Consider the following 21,483-nt stretch of genomic DNA (forward strand, 5'->3'; position numbering starts at 1 on the left):
TGAGTTCTTCCCAAATCCTACCTTCCCAAAATGGGAAGGATATTTGATCCTCATTTTCTTAGACTGGTCTAACCCCAACAATCTGTTGCTATCCATTTACCCTTTTGACTGAAAATATTTTAGAAAAAAAGGACTTGAATTTCCAAATAGAATTTAAGAGTAACATTAATTGAGATCTGTTGCCTATCTCTAAAAACTGTTAAGAGTTTTTGTCTGATAATAAAAATCCACAGTTTGAGAAACAAAACTAATACTGCTTCATTTCTATTAATGGGCAATATAATGGTGTTTGTCTTTGAGCGAAATATGGTTAGTGTTTCTAAATAATTTATAGATGAACTTCTTCAAACCTTATAACGTGAAAATCCTCTGTGTGTGTGTGTGTTGTGTGTGTTTGTACCTGTTGTTTCCACCATTAAAACATAAGGTCCTTGAGAATAGTTGTATTTGCACATATTAGGTGCTTAATAGATTCATTCTATTATTATTTGTGACCTGATGTGACTTACTTAACAAAATTTTTCTGCTGTTTCATGAATGTATTGTTTTAAATATAATATAATTAGCCAAGGAATTCTAACATGGTGACTTGTTACTTTTTTTCTTTGTATAGCTTAATCACAGAAGGAAGCAAAACCCATCTTTCCCTCCTCCCTTATGTTATTTTTCTTCATTTTCCTGTACTTGACCTTGGGAGCTTTAGCTCGTGGCCCTTTATATGACTGACTTGGCTACTTTTCTGTAGCATGAACATAACAAGAACAAGGAGGGACTGTTGCTGTGCATCCCCCTAAAAGTATAAGACTTCAACAAATGTGCAGCCAACTTTTCATTTACCTCCCTAAGAGAATGAAAATCTCTTCCTTTTCTTTATCCATGTGACTAACTGACTGACTGAATGAATGAATGAACGAATGAATCAAGCTGAATGATTTCTGTGAAGCCTATTTTTCTAATCAGGAAAAATAATTTGGCTTCAGAAGACTTTTAGGAATGTGAAGGTAACAAGAGGACAGTCATAGTGGAATAGGAGTGGAGGGAAACCTCATACAGAATCTAACCTGTGCTACTGGGGTAGGATTTCCATGTTGATGACTTAAGTAGAGTCCTATCCTCTGCAGGGTGGTTAGGAGCCACACTCACCTGCCACTGATCAAATTAACAAGCATTATCTTTGCTGTCCCTGATACCAGCACCATCTCTTTCCTTCCACTCTTCTCCCCACCCATTCCTGATCAACATTAGATTAGCTGGCTCTTGCCTAAGCAGTGCTTCTCCAGGAAGAGGCTGAAAGTTGTCTGGTGTATCAGTGAGTAATTGTGACTTGTATTAAAATTTTCTTATTTTTGTCTGTAGTTATTTTATTTTATTTTTTATTAATTTATTTTAATTTATTAAAAATCTCTTCCATATGCTTTTGAGATTTAAATTTCTCTCCCTCCTCTTTCCCTGCCTCCCTTCCCAAGACAACATGAAATCTGATGTAGGCTCTACATATACATTCTTATTAAATATATTTTCACATTAGTGATGTTGTAAGGAAGAATTAGAACCAAAAGGAGGAACCACAAGAAAGAGAAAACAAAACACAAGAAAAAAATAGCAAATCGTACACTTCCATCTGCATTAAAACTCCATAATTCTTTCTTTGGATGTGGATAGCATTTTCCATCATGAGACCTTTGGAGATGTCTTAGATCCTTGCTTTGCTGAGAAGGGCTAAGTCTGTCAAAGTTAGTCATCATACAACGTGGTTATTACCGTGCACAAAGTTCTCTTGATTCTGCTTGCTTCATTCAACATCAATCCCTCCAAGTCTTTCCAAGTTTTTCTGAAGTCCCCCTGCTCATCATTTCTTATAGCACAATAGTATTCCATTACATTCATATACCACAGCTTGTTCAGCCATTCCCCAATTGATGTGCATTCCCTCAATTTCCAATTCTTTGCCACCACAAAAAGAGCTGCTATAAATATTTTTGTACATGTGGGTCCTTTTCCCATTTGTATGATCTCTTTGGGATACAGCACTAGAAATGCTATTGCTGGGTCAAAGGGTATGCACATTTTTATCGCCCTTTGAGCATAGTTCCAAATTGCTCTCCAAAATGGTTGGGTCATTTCACAACTCCACCAACAGTCCATTAGTGTTCCAATTTTCCCACATCTTCTCCAAGATTTATAAAATTTTCTAACAAGCCCTTTGTTTGTATCTTCTTGAGCTACCAGTATTCCACAAGACATGATTTTGGAATCATTCCTTTAACTTAACAGGGCAGAAATTATTAGGCTGGTAAACTTAAATTTTTGTCCTTATTTGAGAAAATTAGGCTGTTTACATATAGAACTTCAGCTAATATAGAAAAGGAGAAAGTCAAAAAGTAAAAAAACCCAGCAAGTTCTTGAATTGTGCTTCTGTTTGGACTTCTATTCTGGAAGTTATTTAAATAATATCCTTTTGTCTTGGTTAAAACTATGTGCACATATAAATGTTTTCTGAAAACAGGCCCTTGGTATAACAAATTCAAGACTACAATATTATTTATTTAGACATCAGTTACACAACTTTCAGTTATTTCCCAAATCCTGTCTGCAGTGTGGCAAGTACAGAGACTTTTTTTTGTTTAGCTTTGTTTTAAATACATATTGAGTTAATGATGTCATAAAGTTACTTTGTTAACCTGTGTGGGGCTGTTTCAAGCTCAGTAAAGGATTGCTTTAATCTCCCTTTGATTTTTTTACTCTATTTCCACCTGACAATTTGTGCACATACATTTTCCTGATTTTTTTCTACCTACCCTACCAAAAAAGGTGTTAATATTTTTAATATTGTGAACTCATCTGATTTAGGCCCTTCCTGTATTATTATAATAGGGATTACTTTTATAAGGCTAGCTAAAAGAAACTATAAAACATAATGAAATATTAAGGTTTGTTCCTTTGTCATTACCTTTTAATATCATCTTTATAAGGTAGTTATCTATCTTTACCCTGTGTCGATATCATAAAAGATATTAAAAATAAATCCTAAAAGTATTTTTTGTTTTATAGCAAACCACAAATCAGACGCAAACAGATTCTTTATCTCCATCCCCCAATCCTGTGTCACCTGTGCCTTTGAATAACCCAACAAGTGCCCCAAGATTTGGAACAGTGATTCCTAATCGTATCTTCGTTGGAGGAATTGACTTTAAGGTACTTAAAAAAATAAGTTTTTCTGTAGTGGGGCTTTTTTTTTTTTGGTCTTAGAACTTTTGTTTGGCACTGTGATTCTGGTTTACTACAGCAATAATACTTATAAACAAATTTGTTACTCCTTTTATTTCTACATTTCACTTAATGATCTCCATAATCCTAGGAGGTAAATAAGGCAAATGCTATCACCCCCAATTGACACAGAAAGAAACTGAGAATTTACCAGTATAGAAAATCATTTTGAGGGGTATGGTAAATTATTTTCAATGATACAGGTAAAAATATTTCACTACAATGTGAGCTTTTAGAATCTACTATACCAGCTATACATTTAATATTTGCATCTTTGAGGTAGCCTCTATGGAAGGATCCAAGTGAAGTCCATATCCTTATATGGCCATTTTCTGAGGCTAGTATGGGTTTCAGGCAAAAAGTGGGCAGTAGTAATGACAAAGGGTCTTTTAAACTTCCTTTTCTTAGAAACCTAAAACTTTTCTGTTTCACCTCTATCTAAATGTTTACCTTGTACATGTTCACCTCATGCTTTTGATTTCTGCCTCTCACTTTTGGTCTGATAAATAGAACTGAATGCTTATTAAAATAAATCATAGGATCATAACTTTAGAGTTGGAATTGGACCTTGGAGGTCATTTGGGTAAGCCTCTCCCTCCTCATAGGTAAGGAAACTGAGGTTCAGAAAGTTAAGTGCTTTTCTCAAGGTCACACAGGTGACAGAGGCAGGATTTGAACTCAAGTCTAGTGACTTTTAAGTTTAGCTTTTTTCCATATTGTGTCATAGCTTGCCAGAGAGTATCATTTAGATTATTTTCTTTATTCTATATTAACTTTGTTCCCACTGATTTCTGATTGAAGTCAAGGGGGGAGACTAAGATCATCTTTGAGGTCTTAGTAACAGTATGCAAAGTTTGATTTCCACAGCAACTAACATGTTGCTTTGTATATACTAGATGCCCCATAAATGTTGGTATTTATGAATTGAATAAATAGAACCTAAGTAAAAATAACAACTAGGCACTGTAGATAGTAGAACAGTGATATCAGAAATTGTCTTGCCACTAACTTTTAATGTTCAAATTTTCATATCTTTATTAAGTAGATAGAGGCCTGTTCCATACATTATGGAAGCATTTTGAGCTGGGAGAAAAAGAAAGTAATCAGTGCCTATACCTGAAAGTGTTTTACTGGATCTATTTTTATTTTAAAAATTAAATTGCAGTAGACTCACTTATTGGAATTATTTTGAGGTAACGTGACCTGCTGTCTTTAACTGGCTGTTTTGATTTAAAGGAATTACGTGAAAAACCATCATACTTGGAAATCTAATCAGCAAAGGTTTACAGAGATTGCAAATTTTTGTTCTGAGTTTCAGAATAACTTTATTGTTTAAATTAATGTTGATTTAATCATAAAGGTTTCTGGTAGTTTTCTACAACTATTTTTTATTAAATTAGCAAAAATAAAACATGCTAAATAATTAATCACCTTTTATTAAGTGCTTCAATATGCTAGGCCCCATGCTAGGTAAGCATTGGGAATACAAAGATAAAAATGAAACAGTCCCTACCCTCAAGAAGCTTATGTTCTGACAAATAAAATTATATTGAATTCTGTTGAAACCAAGTTCAGTAATTTATGAGGCCAAGAGAATGCATTCCTTTGACTTTAAGTTTTAGAATTAAATTGGATATAGTCTGTGTAGTACTTCACTGTGACTTAAAACCTTCAAAAGTGAATGAACGAAGTGTTTGCTAGACAACAAAAAAGAGGTAAACCCTCTAAGATGGAAACCAACAATTCCAGTACCTACTCTGGGGCAAACCCACTGATTGTTTTCACTCAAAGAGACAAGTGTAGAAACTATACAACAATCAGTTATTAAGTGCCTACTATTTTCAAACTGTTAGACACCAGTAATACTAACACAAAATTATGTACAATCCATCCTCTCAGGGAGCTTACAACTTAGTAAGGGAGATAAAGCAAGCATACCTGTGTAACCATAGTATGTGTTAGAATGCAAGCACATAGGAAATATGCTAAGTTCTATAATATGTGCATCTTATGACTTGCTCCTTCATCCTTTCAGGCAAAGGGACTGTGTCTTATTTCATTTCTGTCACCAGAGGCTAACATGGTGCTTTTCTACATAGTAGAAACTTAATATCTATTTAATTAAAGGAAAGTAGTAAAAAGTAGCATGATTTTGGTGTCAGAGGATTCAGTGCAAATCCCATCTCTCCCAAATTTTATTAGTCCACAATAATTCAATGTCTTACCCTCCTATTAAGGTATATTTTAGTTAGTTTAAATAAATAACTGGTTTTATTAACTAGTGAAGTGATTTTCTAATCTGGAATCCTTTGTACAGACTAAAAATTGGCAGCTAATTTTATAAATATTTCCCTTTCTACAACTATTTTTTATTAAATTAGCAAAAATAAAACATGCTAAATAATTAATCACCTTTTATTAAGTGCTTCAATATGCTAGGCCCCATGCTAGGTAAGCATTGGGAATACAAAGATAAAAATGAAACAGTCCCTACCCTCAAGAAGCTTATGTTCTCTCCAGATAATTTCATCTACTGTTTATGTAACAGAGGTGGGAATGGTGTCATTTATATTGTATCCAAAATAGTCATAAGATTGTTCTGTTAATTTTTTTGTTTGAAAAGACTTTCACTTTGTTTTTTGTTTATTTGCTTTTGCCCCCATTAGACTAATGAAAATGACTTAAGGAAATTTTTTGCCCAGTATGGGTCTGTGAAAGAAGTGAAGATTGTAAATGACAGAGCTGGAGTGTCAAAAGGGTTAGTACGGTTGTGATTAGTACATGTTCAAAAAATTGAAATTAAATTCATATTCTATTCTAAGATTTAGAGCTAAGATTAAAACATATGTCTTATTATTCTGTATTGGCACCTCCCATTGCTGTCTGTTTTCTAATTTCATATAGAAATATGATAGGATAATAATAATATTCCTTATCAAGGAAGCCATCCCTAAGTTAGGTCAAAAGGACTAATGGACATTTAAATCCTAGAGTAAACAACTAAGAGTTAGAGACAGTGGCAGAAGTATGAGATATGTAAGTGAAATAATGAAATTTCCATGGGTAAGTATTATTCTTTATTGTCATATTTAATCTTCTTGTCAAAGTTTACTAGTTATCCTTCCTATATCCTCAAGAGACAACTATCTTAATTTTTAGGAATTCATGCTGATTAAGTGAATCTGTTTGATTCTCTGCTAAATTACCTGCTGTCCAATCTTCTATGAACCAGGATTTTGTATAATTCACAATTCCATGTATGTAAGGCACAATAGCATCTGATGTTCATGAGAATGACCCTAAGGCACTATAAAGATACTTTGACTCAGGAGGAATTTTAAAAATTTTACAATGCCTCAAGGTCATTTAAGAAATAGTAAAAAGTGTTCAGAATAATTTTAATATTAAGTGCATTTTATACTAATTTATCAAGAGTTAGTGATAATAGTATGATAATTCTGTTACCAGAATGTGATTAGTATTAAGTACTAGCCTCTGTGTGAAATGATATGACATTGTCTCTGTCCTTCAGAAGCCTACAATTTAGTAGAGTCAAGACATACAAGGTGTCCTAAAAGTCTTGGTGTGGTTAATATGTTTATTAAGCTTAAAATTGCACCAAGTTTTGGGACATCCTGTATATGATGCAATTAGAAAAAATTATGATGGATTACATATACAGTCAGTTCAAAGGAATGGCTACATATTAAAGGAATTTAGAGAAGGGAAATATTTTAAGCTAGGGTATTTCAGAAAGCTTTGTAAAGATAAGTGGATCTCCAGCGTAGATCTTAAAGGGTAGAATTTAAGCTGACAAAGAATAAGATGGAGAAAAAATAAGGAAGAGAAAGCAGGATAATTAAAGATATGGAAAACAATAATATTGGACCATGTGGATGACAGGAATGAGGCTGGCTTGTTAAGATTCATGTACATGAGTAGCAAAAAATTTGTTATTGTTATTGTTCAGTTGTTTTTCAGTCATGTCAAGGTTTTATCGGCAAAGATACTGGAGTGGTTTGCCATTGCCTTCTCCAGCTACAGATGAGGACACTGAGCCAAACAGGGCTAAATGACTTGCCTAGTGTTAACACAGCTAGTAAGTGTTTGAGGCTAGATTTGAACTCAGAGCTTCCAAACTGAAGGCCTAGTGCTCCATCCACTGTGTCACTAACTGACCAGAAAGACTTTAGGTTTGCTAAATATGATAGAGGCAGATGTTGAAAAGCCTTAAATTCTATTTTGAGGAGTTGAGGTTTGATCCATTTTGCATTGGGAAGCTGCCATTTTATATTGAGAACAGGAGTGAAATGAGTCAGGTGTAATCAACTTACATCATCATCTTTTTTCCTTCTTGTCATTTACAGTTTGTTCATTCTCCCAATATCTTCAGTGACTTTAATACTTGATACAGGATACTCCATTTCTTTTGATTATCACTGACCTAGCAGTTACCCAATCAATCAGTCAATAAACATTAAGCTTACTGTGTGCTAGGCATTGTGCTAAGCACTGGAGATACAAAAAGAGGCAAAAGACAATCTTTGCCCTCAAGGATCTTATAACCTATGGGGGAAGACAACATGCAAAAAAATGTATATATACAAAGCAAGCTATATACAAGATAAATAGGAAATAATTAATTGAGGAAGGCACTTAGCTACCTAGGTCACACATTCAAACCCAAGTCCTCTTCAAATGCAGCATTCTTTCTACTTCACTGGACTATTATAACAAGTTTCTAATTGGTCTCTTTGACTTCACTGTCTCCTTCGCAAAACTGCCAAAATGATCTTCCTAGTTTATACATCTGACTGTTACTTCCCTACTCAAAAAGCTTAAGTGGTTCCCTGTTGTTTATTTGATAAAATATAAGCTTATTTTCTTAGCATTTAAGATCCTCCTCAGTTCAGCACACTGTCTCTGTTTCCATGCTTTCAGGCAGGCCCATCCCTTCTTGATCTTTGCATTTCAGATCCTTTTTTCCTTCAAGGTTTAGTTCAAGTGTTGCTTTTTCTCTGCTACTACTACTGGCTGAAAATTGTCTCTCCCTTGTCAGACTTTTCTAGATCTTTTCTCTATACTTATCATATTCTACCTTATATTATGCTTAACTCAAGTGCCTGCCATAGCTCTCCTTCAGCATGTTGGCTTTTTGACCAGGACTATATATCATTTTTTCCTTTTTATTTTCAATGCTTAGCATTTTAACTTGTGCACAGTAGATAATTAATAAGTTTTTTAATTTTTTTGAATCTAACAACTTAATTACATGATTCTTCACTCTAGTAAATATCATTTATTTTAACCACTTTATCCATTTATCAACTCCAACAATATCTCCAACATACACTGAGTAATGTGAAATTGCATTCTCTCATCACAATCTCCTAGCCTACTCTCCCCACTCTTATTTGTTAATACTCTATGCTTTATGCTAGCCTTCAGTTCCTTGACATTACTATTCTTCCAGTCCATCTCCTCCCATTCACTTGCTTCCATATAAAACTTTGATTTCACTACTAACCTGGAATCCCCTGTCTTTCTAACACTCCATTACCAGCCTACACATCTTCATCCTTGAGTACTCCCCAGAACCTGATAGATCTACCTCTGCTCAAGGGAAGGATGGATGAATAGATGGATAGATGAATGGATTTGTTAAACACTTAGTGTGTATCAGGCACTGTGCTTAGCACTAAAGATATCAGTGCAAAAGTGAGACAGTTTTAAACCTGAGATTATATTCAGAAGGAAAAAGTAACTGCTATCGCTGAGAAAAGTCATAAAATCAAACTGATTTCATACATCATAATTTTACATCCAAATGGGCCTTCTTACTGTTCCTCAAACATAATACATCATCTATCTCTGTGACAGTTTCTCGCCTGGAAACCACTCCCAACTCTACTTGGAATCTTTTATTTCCTTCAAAATTAAGAGTGAAGCACCACCTTTAATATATGTTTCCCCCAGCTGTTGGTTCTTCCCTTCAAAATTCCCTTCTGTCTATTTTGTAGTTGCTCATCAATGTACATACTATCTTGCCCAGTAGGATGTAAGTTTCTTCAAGGCAAGGACTGTTTCCTTTTTGTGTTTCTATCCTCACTGCTTAACACAGTTCATAGATCCACTCATGTTACTTTTTTCTAAAAACTCTTGAATGGCTCCCTATTTCTCCCTAAATAAAATTCACATTCCGCTGTTTGATACTATCCTGCTTCATCTCCTATTACTCCTCTTCACACCCTATACTCCTGACAAATGAGGTAATTCTTTGCCCCCTTAATGTACATCGGGCTGTCATGCCTCTCTTCTTTTGCCAAAGCCACTCGTTATGCCTAGAATGTCTACTTTTTTCATTTGTTGAATTCCTACTCATCATTTAAAACCCAACTCAGATGCCACCTTCTTGTTTGTAAAAAGCTATCCCTGATTCCTACCCCCCCACTCTGGAGTTGCTGATAACTTTCACCCAGACTTCATGTAGCACCTTGTTTTATAATTCTTTAATGCACTAAATTCTAATATGCAATATTACACATTATGTGTTGATATGTTATTTTTCTTTACTTTATAAGTTCCATGAGGGCAGGAACTGCATCTTGTCTAAACTTTGAACAATATGTACCTCTCTTCACAGGGGTGCTTAGTAAATGTTATATTTTATTCCTCAACTATATTGAATAGCAGAGCTTTTATTAAACATTTTATATAATTTTAAAACACACATGGAATTATAAATCCTTTTTCTATCTGATATACATGTTATATTCAAAATATCAGACTAAAGAAATTTGATGAATGTACTAGAATAAAAAAAGATAAAAGACTTTATCTAAAAATAACTTTCTATTGCTGATATTTGGAAAGGTAAGCAGGTAAATAAGTACACTATTAATTAGATTTTACTAGTTTGGGAAAAGTAACACAACAAAGGTACTGTTTCTTACTAAAGTTTTTTCTTCTTTATACCTCTTCCCAGAAAATTCATTAACAAATGATTTTTATATTCATAGCAAAGTTATGTAATGTCATGCTTACAAATTGATAAGAGAACAGGATTGGACTTGTGATTCCTCCTAGATGAAGAAATTCTGCCAGTGCAGATTGGTACCTTCTCTGAAACTTGTAGTTGCTGAGTGAACTGCCCAAGGCAATAACCAACATATGAGAGACAGGTCTTGAAACTAGGTCTTTCTGACTCCACTTTGCCACTTTATCCACTATGCCACTCTTATGTGTCTTGAAACAGCTTTATGTGATCCATGTTGTCTGAAGAACCATGATTAAAATGAGAATTATGTACTACAAGTACACATAAAATTTTTATTTGATTTATGCCTCATCAGTAGTTTCCTGGGAAAACACATTATGCTTAATTCCCCCACTAATGTGTTTACTTATTACCAGCATAAAAATGCTATACTCCAATTTTTTGAATAAAAAATGTTTAAGATTTAAGATTGCTATTTTGAGTCCATGTTCAGATAAGTTGTTGTTGTGGTTCAGTCATTTTTCAGTTGTATCCAACTCTTCGTGACCCCATTTGGGGTTTTCCTGGCAAAGATACTGAAGTAATTTGCCATTTCTTTCTCCAGCTCATTTTACAGATGAAGAAACTGAGGCAAACAGGGTTAAGTGACTTGCCCAGATTCACATATCTACTAAGTATCTGGCCAGATTTGAACTCAGAAAGATGAGTCTTCCTGATTCTAGGACCAGCACTCTGTCCACTGTACCACATTGCTGCCTCAAACTACCTTTAAACAGGCCCCTAAGTGGGATAAATAACAGTGGTGCACTGCCGTGTTGTTATTATCTATACTGATGTGATGTGAAAATAGCAGAGTGGTCAACATCAGTTTAAAGTGAACTTACTTTCTTGGACCCAAAATCCAACAAATCAACAAAATAGCAATTTATGTAACAGAAAGTAGTTCTGAGAGGCTGTCCTGACTTAGGCTGATAGTATCTCAAGGTCTTTGAAGGAGCTACTGCTTTAACCCATAGCTCCAGAAATTTATCAGAGGAAGAACATGAAAGTTAGACTACTAAACTGCCAATAATTGATCCAGCTTCTCCCTCAGCATGGTACAGTGGTTTTTGTTTTGGGTTTTTTTTAATGATGCAAATCTCTATTTTATTCTTTAAAAAAAATTTTACCTCAAATATGCCAGAAAAGAAAATAATTAATGTATTTTATTTAGGTATGGTTTCATCACTTTTGAAACACAAGAAGATGCACAAAAAATTTTGCAAGAGGTAAGGCATTTCTATCTATGTAACATTTTATATATTTACACATTCATTTAATTTTATATTATTTTTCAGTTAATTGAAAATCTGTCTTCTCTCCCTTTCACCTTCCCTGCATTGAAAAAGAAATAAAAACAAAATCTTTGTAACATATCTGTAGAATCAAACAAAACAATTTTTTGCATTGGCCATGTCCCCCCAAAAAAAGGTGTCTCAATATACACTTGGAATTCATCACATCTCTGTCAGGTGAGTAACATATTTCATCATGTGTGCTCTGGAATTTTGGTTGACCATTGCATTGATCAGGGATCTTGAATTTTTGAAAGTTATTTGTCTTTCCAATATCATTATTATTGTATAAATTTTTCTCCTGGTTCTGCTCACTTCGTATCATTTCATACAAGTCTTCCCTGTTGTATCTAGAATCTTCCCTTTACCATTTCTTACAGCACAATATTCCCTCATATCCCCATACTATGTAACTTGTTCAGACATCCTGCAATTGATGGGCACCCCCTCAATTTCCAGTTCTTTGACATAAAAAAGAGCTATATATTTATTTTTGTACATGAGTTCTCTATCTTTGGTTTCTTTGGGATATAGATCTAGTAGTGGTATTGCTGGCCAAAAGGTATGTTAAGTTTAATAAATTAGGCAACTAGGTGTATAGGTAGATAGAGTGTTGGACTTGGAGTCAGGAAGACTTGAGTTCACATTCCACCTCAGACACTTAATAGGCCTGTGACCCTGGAAAAATAACTTAGCCTCTCTGAGCCTCAATTGCCTTACCTATAAAACAGAATGGGATAATAGTACCTACCTCATAAAGTTGTCATGAGGATCAAATGCGACAACAGTTTCCATACCTTAAACCACTGTATAACTGCTGGCTACTATTACTGTTATCATTGTTATAATTATTATTACTTTTATTATTAGTTGGACCAATTATTACAATTATTTTTACTATTATTATTGGTTGAACCAGTTCATAGCTTCACAAGCAATGCATTAATGTACCTGTTTTCCCGCAGCCTCTCCAACATTTATCGTTTTCCATTTTTGTCAGCTTGGCCAGTATGAGGCGAAACCTCAGAATTGTTTTAATTTGCATTTCTCCAATTATTAGTAACTTAGAGCATTTTTTCATATGGCTATTGAGAGTTTGTATTTCTTCCTCTGAAAATTGCCTGTTCATATCCTTTGACCACTTATCAATTGGGGAGTGGCTCTTATTCTTTAGAAATGAAACCTTAGAGAAACTGGCTGCAATTATTTTTTTTAAAAGCTTAGTTTATAATTTTAGGTATATTGGTTTTGTTTGTTCAAAAACTTTATAATTTTGTGTGATCAAAGTAGTCCATTTTACCTTCAATGACTCTCTTCTTGTTTAGTCATGAACTCATCATTTAACGTTATTTTTGAAACTCTTTGAATTGATGCTATGTAAAGCACTGATTTTAATATAGTTCAATATAATTAATATTATCATTTATTCTTAAGTGTAAAATGTTCTCATCTTCCAATAATAATTTTTCTGTTTACAAAAAATTGGAACAAAAACATTCCAATTAAATAAAAAATTTATATTTGCAAGAGCTCCAAAAATTTAGTTCATATGGATTTTTAACAATTCATCATAGATAATTTTCCCCTTAATTTAGGCTAACAGAAGAAGAATTTGGGGCTTCATGTCTTTTACCATTAATGATATATTTGATTCCTACAGAACAGAACAAGCATAGGATCCTAAAATTAGAAGGTACCTCAGTGTCAGTCGTCTTGTGTATCCTGCTGCCTCCAAGCAGGACTTTATTTAAACCCTGCTGCTGACACTATACTTTAAAAGACTTAGAAGGATTTTGAACCTTCTGGTGTTTTAACTTTGTTTTAGTAAATAAATTATTTACCTTAAAATCCTAAATGTCCTATTATCAGCACAAAAACATTTCTTTTTGCCACAATGAGTGTTCCTGAAGATCAGAATCATTTTCAGAGGGGCTCAGTAAGTGCACTTTAAAAAATCTTTTGTTTATGTAATTGTACTATAGTTACTTCTGACCCTGATTATATTTTTCAGAATTATATATTGTAAAATAAAAAGATTGACACGACTACTTAAACTGTACAACTGGAGCCTAACTCCAATCTTTTTTTAGATTAGTATTTGGGGGAAAGCTATAATTATAACCATTGGAGATTATTATATGGCAAGTTGTATCCCAGCATCCTTGTATTAGGAAAGGAAAAAAATAAACAACTTTAATGCTAAAAAAACCTTCATTTTTGACTAAGCTTGTGATATGGTTTTTCAGGGTATTGATAATAGACATAATATTCTGTAGTGTTTTGAAGAAGTTTTCTTTTTTCTTTTATCAGTCTGTGTGTGTTTGGTTTTTTTCATTACTTAACAAGTATAGGGTTTTTTCCCATACTGATTATAAAGGACTTTTAAGAAAATAGGTTTTTAGTGTTCAGGAAGATTTCACATAGCTTATGAAGGATATCACAAACTAAAGTTTTTGTTAGTTTTATAGGTGACTGGCAAAAGGAAGGGAAATTGAAGTGCTTTTTTTCCCCTTTATTTTAGGCAGAAAAACTTAATTATAAGGATAAGAAACTGAATATCGGTCCAGCGATAAGAAAACAACAAGTAGGGATCCCTCGTATGTATTGTTATAAATTTTTTTTTACTATCTTGACACTGCTATTTTAAAATTTGAGTATTCTATTGAAATTTGTTAAAATGCCACATATCTTTCACTTTATAAAAATTCATCTAACTGCAAATTTTAAGTGAACATCTTTTCCCATTTATAACATTGAAACTTTTTCTAGGGGTAGCAGTTCATAATAAGATGTAATAAAAATTATGCTTGAGGATGCAATAAACTTTGTAATTATATGTTTACAAAGAAAATAACAGTTTTATAATTCTCTGTATATGTTTAAATGGCCTGCTACATACTCAGTCAGAATAACAGTATGATGTCAAACAGTGCCAAAGCTTCACAAATTTGCCTAAGTTATTCATGAAAATCAGAGAATTTGTTGGATGGGATTTTAAAGGCAGATTTCTAATCTAATTGCTTCATTTTTCAAATGTTAGAAGTGGGGTCCAGAAAAGCTAACTTACTCATTTCCACACAGCCAATTATGGGCAAAGTTGGGACTAGAATCAATATCTCCTAACTGCCTGTTCGTTCTAGTACACCACAATATTTGTCATGATAGTGCTTTAGTATATGAAAAGAAAGTAGAAACTGACTTGACCAGCCTCAAACTTCTATAACACTTTCAACTTGACATCAAGTGTAATTTTTACTTTTTGAAAACTTTCCTTATCACTTAAATTTTACTTTTTTACAAATCTCTTTATGCTGTAATACCCATATGATTTGTTATGGTATCTTTAGATAGTATGAAAAATATTACATAAAGTAAAAGATTGAAATGTTTAATTATTACTTAGTAATGGAGGCTTACTGTGATATATCATAACTTGCTAATCATCTGACAGAATATTAGATTGTTTATACCATTCCATTTTTAGCTTGCTGGTTTGTTAATTTAACTGATAACCAGCCTTATTAGCTAGTCTTTAACGCATTACAGTGTCATGTGTTGTTTGAAAAAATGCTAACTCTTGTCACAAAATAACCAGTTGTTGGAGTTTAATTATAAAACCATGCTATACAAAAATCATATGTATAGTATGATCACATTTCACCTGATAATAGCAATAGGGACTAGATGGTATGAAGGGGGACTTCTTTCTTCTCTCCTACCACTTTCTCCCTGTCCCCCTGCTGCCTACCCACCAAAAAAAAATTCTGTAAGCCTGGGTTGGGGGGTGGGGAAAAGAGGCATTGTTTACTGTCTAATTTAATTGGACTGAAAGTAATTAATTGAATATTTCTTACATGAGACATACAGATTACAGTATTCCTGGAGCATTTTAATAGTATTTCAAGTGTTGAGTATGTGAAGTGGTTTCAGTATGAAACCTAATATTAGACTTACTGGAGCATAAATAATAACTATCATTTTCTGGCTTAAAAATTTTAAGACAGCCATATTAGTAAACTCTGTGTCTTTGATTAGCCCTTTTTTTCCTATTAACTTCTTCTGAACTCAGTTTTCTTCTTTTCTCCTGTTTATTTCACTCTCATGGGGAGGTAGGCTTCTGGTTTTAGCAGCCATTTGTTAACATACGACATCTAGATCAAGATATATTAACCTGATATCTCTAATATTAAGCCTTCTCTAGTGTCCTGATGAGATCAGAACAAAGGACATTACCTTTTCTCCTAATACACTTTTCTACACTAGCCTTTATTTTTTGATGCTTAGGATTTAGCATTACTATAAATCAACAACTTAAGGAAAATACTAAGATTATGTTGTATGATTATCTTTATTCATCCTAGAATGAGATTTTTTTCTTTATACTTTTTAAAAATTGATCCTAGAAAAGGATTTTTTTTCCCTTGCACTATTTTCAGGACATTACATAATTTTTTATCACCTAGGCATCAACCAGAGTAAAACACTGGTGAATGGTTAGGTGCCTTCCAGATTTAGCACTCATGGATGGTTGAATGTTACATTCTGTTTTGGAGTCTTGTTGGGATAAAAAAATCAGTTGAAAGGAGTTCCATTCTGGGGAAGCTTCCAGAACAGACAATCCCTGATGAGCCTAGGGGATTGGTTTTGAGGGCCTATAGCTCTTCTGGTTGTCTTGGATATATTGATATGGCCAAGGTATTTGAGATTTCTTTTAAACATAGTAGAACCCCTGAAGTCATGGGTAAGTAAGGTGAAAAATGTAAAAATGCCTTACATTTCTGTTAATTCTTTAGAAATTTTAGAGAAGTTAGAAAGCTTGTCATGTATAATCTCAATAAAGCTAAAAATCCTGATTTTCAATATGGTTATCAAACAGTGATGTAAAGCTTATTTTTAAAGGTATTCTTGGAATCTTGTTTCTGTCCCTTAAGGCAAGTAAAATTATTTGCCTAATTTCCCTAAGTAGTGAATTTCAGTTTACAAAAGTTGGGGCCATGATAACTTCTTAAAGTCTAAGCAGAGTTTTTTTTTTCAAGGTGTATTAAATCTAACATAGCATTTAAAAGTTGCAGTTTGGGTAAATAAAGCAATAATTTTGGTTTTAATGTAGGAGGTATATATTTTATAATATAACATTTATATTTTTGTGTTTTATATTATTTATATTTATATTACCTTTTGTATGTGTATATATTTATATTTTATGTTCATATTTATGTTTTTATATTATGTAAATTTTAAAATTATATTTAATATGTTATATGTAATGTATCATAACACATAATACATAATACCCAATATTGCATATAAGAATATTATGATAATATATAATAGTAACATATAACAAATAATACATTATATATTTATGTAATATATATTTATTTCTATTTAACATAATAATATAATACTGTTTGCTTTAGGTTCCAGTATAATGCCAGCAGCTGGAACAATGTATCTGACTACTTCAACTGGCTATCCTTACACCTACCATAATGGTGTTGCATATTTTCATACTCCTGAGGTAGCTTCTGTCCCACCACCTTGGCCTGTAAGTAATTTAAGTTCAGGAAAGTTTATTTTCAATACAGTTTTAAATGTTTCTTGAAAATAGAACAACTTTATTTTGCCTTTATATGGAAATCTTTCCCCTGCTCAAAACCCAGCAGTAACTACTACCTAGTGGTTATTTAAGGGAGGGAGGAACAAAGGGGCGCAGGGGACTTCTTAGCTTAGCACAGAAGATGATATTTGATAAGGACAAATGTGCACAGTTCTACATTTGGACTCAAGAAATCTATGCCATAATTCACACTAACCAGAACTTAGCTATAGAAAGTAAGAGGCCTGTTTGGACAGCACTTTATCTTTTAAGAAAGATAGAGATTTTGGGGGAGGAGGGTGGTAGAGGGTAATGGACTCCAAGCTTAATAGAAATGAACAGGTTGATATAGTCCATCAAATTCTTGATAACCTTCAGGAATTAGAAGATGATAGTCCCACTTTTCTCTGACCTAATTAAACTACATCTCATCTTGAGTGTTGTATTCAAGGCTTAGATACCACATTTTAGGAAGGACATAGTTAAACTCAAGATTATCCAGAGTAGAACAACCTATATGGAAAAGGGCCTCAAGTCCATTCCATATGAGAATCAGTTGACAGAACTGGGATTGTTTAGCTTGGAGAAAGAAGACTCAAGGGGAGCCTGATAACTGTTTTCAAGTTTTGAAAAAGCTGCAGTATAAAAGGAGGGATTAAATTTGTTCTGTTTGGCCCCAGATGACAGAACCAGGATCAGTGGGTAGAAGGTGCAAAGAGGCAAATTTACGCTTAATGTCACGGGGAAAATGCTAAGTTAAAACTTTACCCAAAAAGGAATGTTTTTCCTTGAAAGGTTGCTGGTTTCCTGCTCATTAGAATTCTTCAAAATACTTGACACTTAACAGCTGTGTGACCCTGGGCAAGTCATTTAACCCTAATTGCCTATTAAAAAAAAAAGGAATTGTTCGAACAAAGGCTACATGAGTGTTATCAAGTATGTTGTAGTAGGGATTAATTTTTCAAGAATGATTTGGACTGGGGCAGCTAGGGGGTACAGTGGATAGAGCACTGGCCCTGGAATCAGGAGGACCTGAGTTCAAATGCAGCCTCAGACACATAATTCTTATTAGTTGTGTGACTCTGAGCAAGTCACTTAACCCCAATTGCCTCACCAAAAATACATAATAATAATAATAACAAAAAGAATAAAAGAATGAATTGGACTCCATGGTTCCTGGAGTCCTTTTGAAGGCTGAAATTCTGTGACTCTCTGGTAAGGCAAAAATTGACTAGAATTAGATGGACATCTTTATCATGTTCCATTTTGGGATGATTTTGCCTGAGATGTTTTTCTTAAATTTTATTTTATATTTTTCTTTTCTTGTAGTCACGTTCTATATCTAGTTCCCCTGTGATGGTAGCTCAACCTGTTTATCAGCAACCTGCGTATCATTATCAGGTAAAAATTAATGATGTATTGTGTTATTGCTAAAATGTTATTTTGTAATTTGATTCCTGTTTTCAGTTTTATTTAACACCTTCTTGTGAACCATTCTGAGAAAAAATGGCTCAGACTTCCCTTAGAACATAATCAGAATGGCACCATATTTTTGTTCCTTTTATTACACAGATCTTATACTAGATTCTTCCTTTTTGAGAGAATGTGGTAGTATTAATCAGGAAGCAGAAGATTAATTCTTCTTCTGTTGTTAAAAATGTAAAAATTAAGCTAAGAAGTTTTATTTTAGTAATTCTAGGAGCTAATAATGATCTACATAATAATCACCAGGATTTGAGTACCAGTTTTGACATATGTTGTCTGTATAACCAGGGTTAAGTCACTTACCCTCCCTGAACATCACCTTCCTTGCCTGTAAAAGGGGAATAATAATACTTACCTTGAAAAGGTGGTTCTGAGAAAAGCATAAACACTTTAAAATTTACTGTGTCAGTTGCTGTTATTATTACAGAGTATAGTCTAGAAAGTTGCTTATAAATTGAATTTCTTTATCAAGACATTTTTCTTTTGTCTTTAATTTCAAAGATAGAGATGTATTCCTTTGGGAAAAAAATTTGGCCTCCAGAAATAACTCAACATTTCAGAATGCTGGAAGTCTTTTTAAATCACATATTTAAAGAAAAATACACAATTTTATGACTGTGTTTACCGGCAAGTCCTTCAGATTGTCACTGTTCAGAATTTTCCTTTGCTACTTCAAAGAGCAAGGTTGAAACTGCTCTTCAGTGGCATGGTTGAAAGGCACAGAGGAGAAGATAGCTAATGGATTTGATCAGCATTTCCTAGTTGATAATCAAAGTAGGGCCTCATTTATCTTTCAAAACTTATACATGTCATGTTTTTTGTCTTTTAACCATTTGTTACAGAAAATCTTTCTAAACTATGTCATCTGCCACTTTGCCTTCTAAACCACAGTAGGCTGAATATAGTTTAATCTGCTTTTGTTATAATCTAGAGGTTGATATTTTGAATAATATTTATTATATTGTAATATAAAGGTGTTATAGTCACCAAAGTCAGTGGCAACTAGGTATAGAGCGCTGGGCCTGGAGTTAAGAAAATAAATTCATATCTGGCCTTCAACACTTACTAGCTGTGTGACCCTGGGTGCAAATCAGCTTAAATTCTGTTTCCCTCAGTTTCTTCATCTGTAAAATGGGAATAATAATAGCACCTACACCTACCTCACAGGGTTGTTGTAAGACTCAAATGAGATAATATTTATAAAGTGCTTAGCACAATACCTAGCACACAGAAGGTAATGTTTAAATGTTAGTTGTTGTTATCAGTATCAGAAGTTATTAAGATGCCTATAAGGTTGTTTGCCCCTAATTGCTGTACTTTTCAAGTTCTTGTAGATTACTCTACTTCCGTGACTTATCCATTTTTATTTTTTTCTGGTTCCTTTTCTTTCTCCCACTCCCTGAATGTGGACATTTTCCCAAGCGTTTGTCCTCAGCCCTCTTTTCTTACCATTTTAAATTTTCCCTTAGAAGTCTTATCCCATATGATAGAGGTCAGGGAGGATAAAGACTTAAGAAAGGTTATTAGATTTCGTGGTTAGTAGGTCATTGACTTTCAAGAGAGTAGTTTCAGTAAGTTTGTGGGGATGGAAGCCAGATTACAGATGGGTAGGAAGAAAGTAGAAGCTTTGAGTATAGGTGAATTTTCCTTGAAAAATTTGCCCAAGATTTCAGTACAGGAGCTTGGAAGAAGGTGAATTGCTCAAGGACTGTGTAAGTTTCTTTTAGCATACTGGATATCTGAGTATGTTTAAGAATAAAAGAGAAAAAGAAGTTAAGAGAGTGAAATAATAATTGATGATTCAAGGTTCTGCAGAAGGTAGAATGGGATATAATCAACTACTCCTGTCCTCAACTTCCATCAGATACTTTTCACTAATGTTTCTTTTCTCTAATAGTATCTCCAAAGTTATTTCAGGGTACCTTGCTAACTGATTTGAGGGACTGCTGATTTTCTGAAATAGAAATTTAATAATTCTCATTCTCCCAGCCCCATTGCATTCATAAATGCCCTTCTTAAATTAAATCTTAAATCATTTCAGAGCCATACTTACTATATCAGGATATAATAGGATGACAGTGAGAGAACATCCATAAAACCTAATCGTGACCTATCACCTATAGTTCCTGGTTTTCAACTTCCCTAATAAAGGGAATTCCAGGTGACTCTATATATACTTATTCTAATATGGGGGGGACCCCAAATTAGGACTTAAGTTTGTCCTGTGAAGTTTGGATTCAGTCAAAGTGCCTGATTTGAAGACCTACAGAGCCACATGTGACCTTGAGGCTACCCTGTTCTAATAGATACCATTACTTGTATAGTAGGTGGCTTATTTTATTTTATTAAAAGAATAATATTATCTTATTAACATTTTATTAAAAGAATAATATGGCACTTACATCCTTTAAAGTTCAAATCTCTTAAATATGTTTCAAAGTTCACTAGCTGCTTTTTATTATTTTCTTGTTTTCATTCTTTTTCCAGCCTTTTGTTTACTTTTTTATGTTTGAATGATGGTCTTTAAAAAATATATAGCTTTACAAATACTTCTGAGAAGGGACAGGGTCAAAAGAAAGAATAGAATAAATTGGGGGGCAGGATGGAATTAAAGGAAATAGAGTTAGTTTTTCACAACATGTCTGCTATGGAAGGGTTTTGCATAACTGCACATGCATAACCTATGTTGAGTTGCTTGCCTTTTCAATGAGGGTAGGTGGGGGAGGGAGAAAGGGAGAAATTTGGAACCCAAAGTTTTAAAAACGCATGTTTAAAAGAAAATGTTTTCACATGCAACTGGG

General features: G+C 33.6%; 1 protein-coding gene across 1 annotated transcript in view; it reads left to right on the forward strand.

Moving 5' to 3' along the window:
* Positions 1–282: 282 nt before the first annotated feature.
* Positions 283–21,483, forward strand: part of BOLL (boule RNA binding protein) — a 63,216-nt gene continuing 42,015 nt past the window's right edge. The window contains exons 1-7 of the mRNA XM_078146155.1: positions 283–309; positions 3,052–3,195; positions 5,934–6,025; positions 11,478–11,532; positions 14,120–14,195; positions 17,019–17,146; positions 18,527–18,598. Of these exons, the coding sequence (XP_078002281.1) occupies positions 283–309; positions 3,052–3,195; positions 5,934–6,025; positions 11,478–11,532; positions 14,120–14,195; positions 17,019–17,146; positions 18,527–18,598 (594 nt within the window). The remainder of the gene's footprint in view (positions 310–3,051; positions 3,196–5,933; positions 6,026–11,477; positions 11,533–14,119; positions 14,196–17,018; positions 17,147–18,526; positions 18,599–21,483) is intronic.

Source organism: Phascolarctos cinereus, unplaced genomic scaffold (genome assembly GCF_003287225.1).
Source record: "Phascolarctos cinereus isolate Bilbo 61053 unplaced genomic scaffold, phaCin_HiC Scaffold_726;HRSCAF=1367, whole genome shotgun sequence".
NCBI lineage: Eukaryota > Metazoa > Chordata > Mammalia > Diprotodontia > Phascolarctidae > Phascolarctos > Phascolarctos cinereus.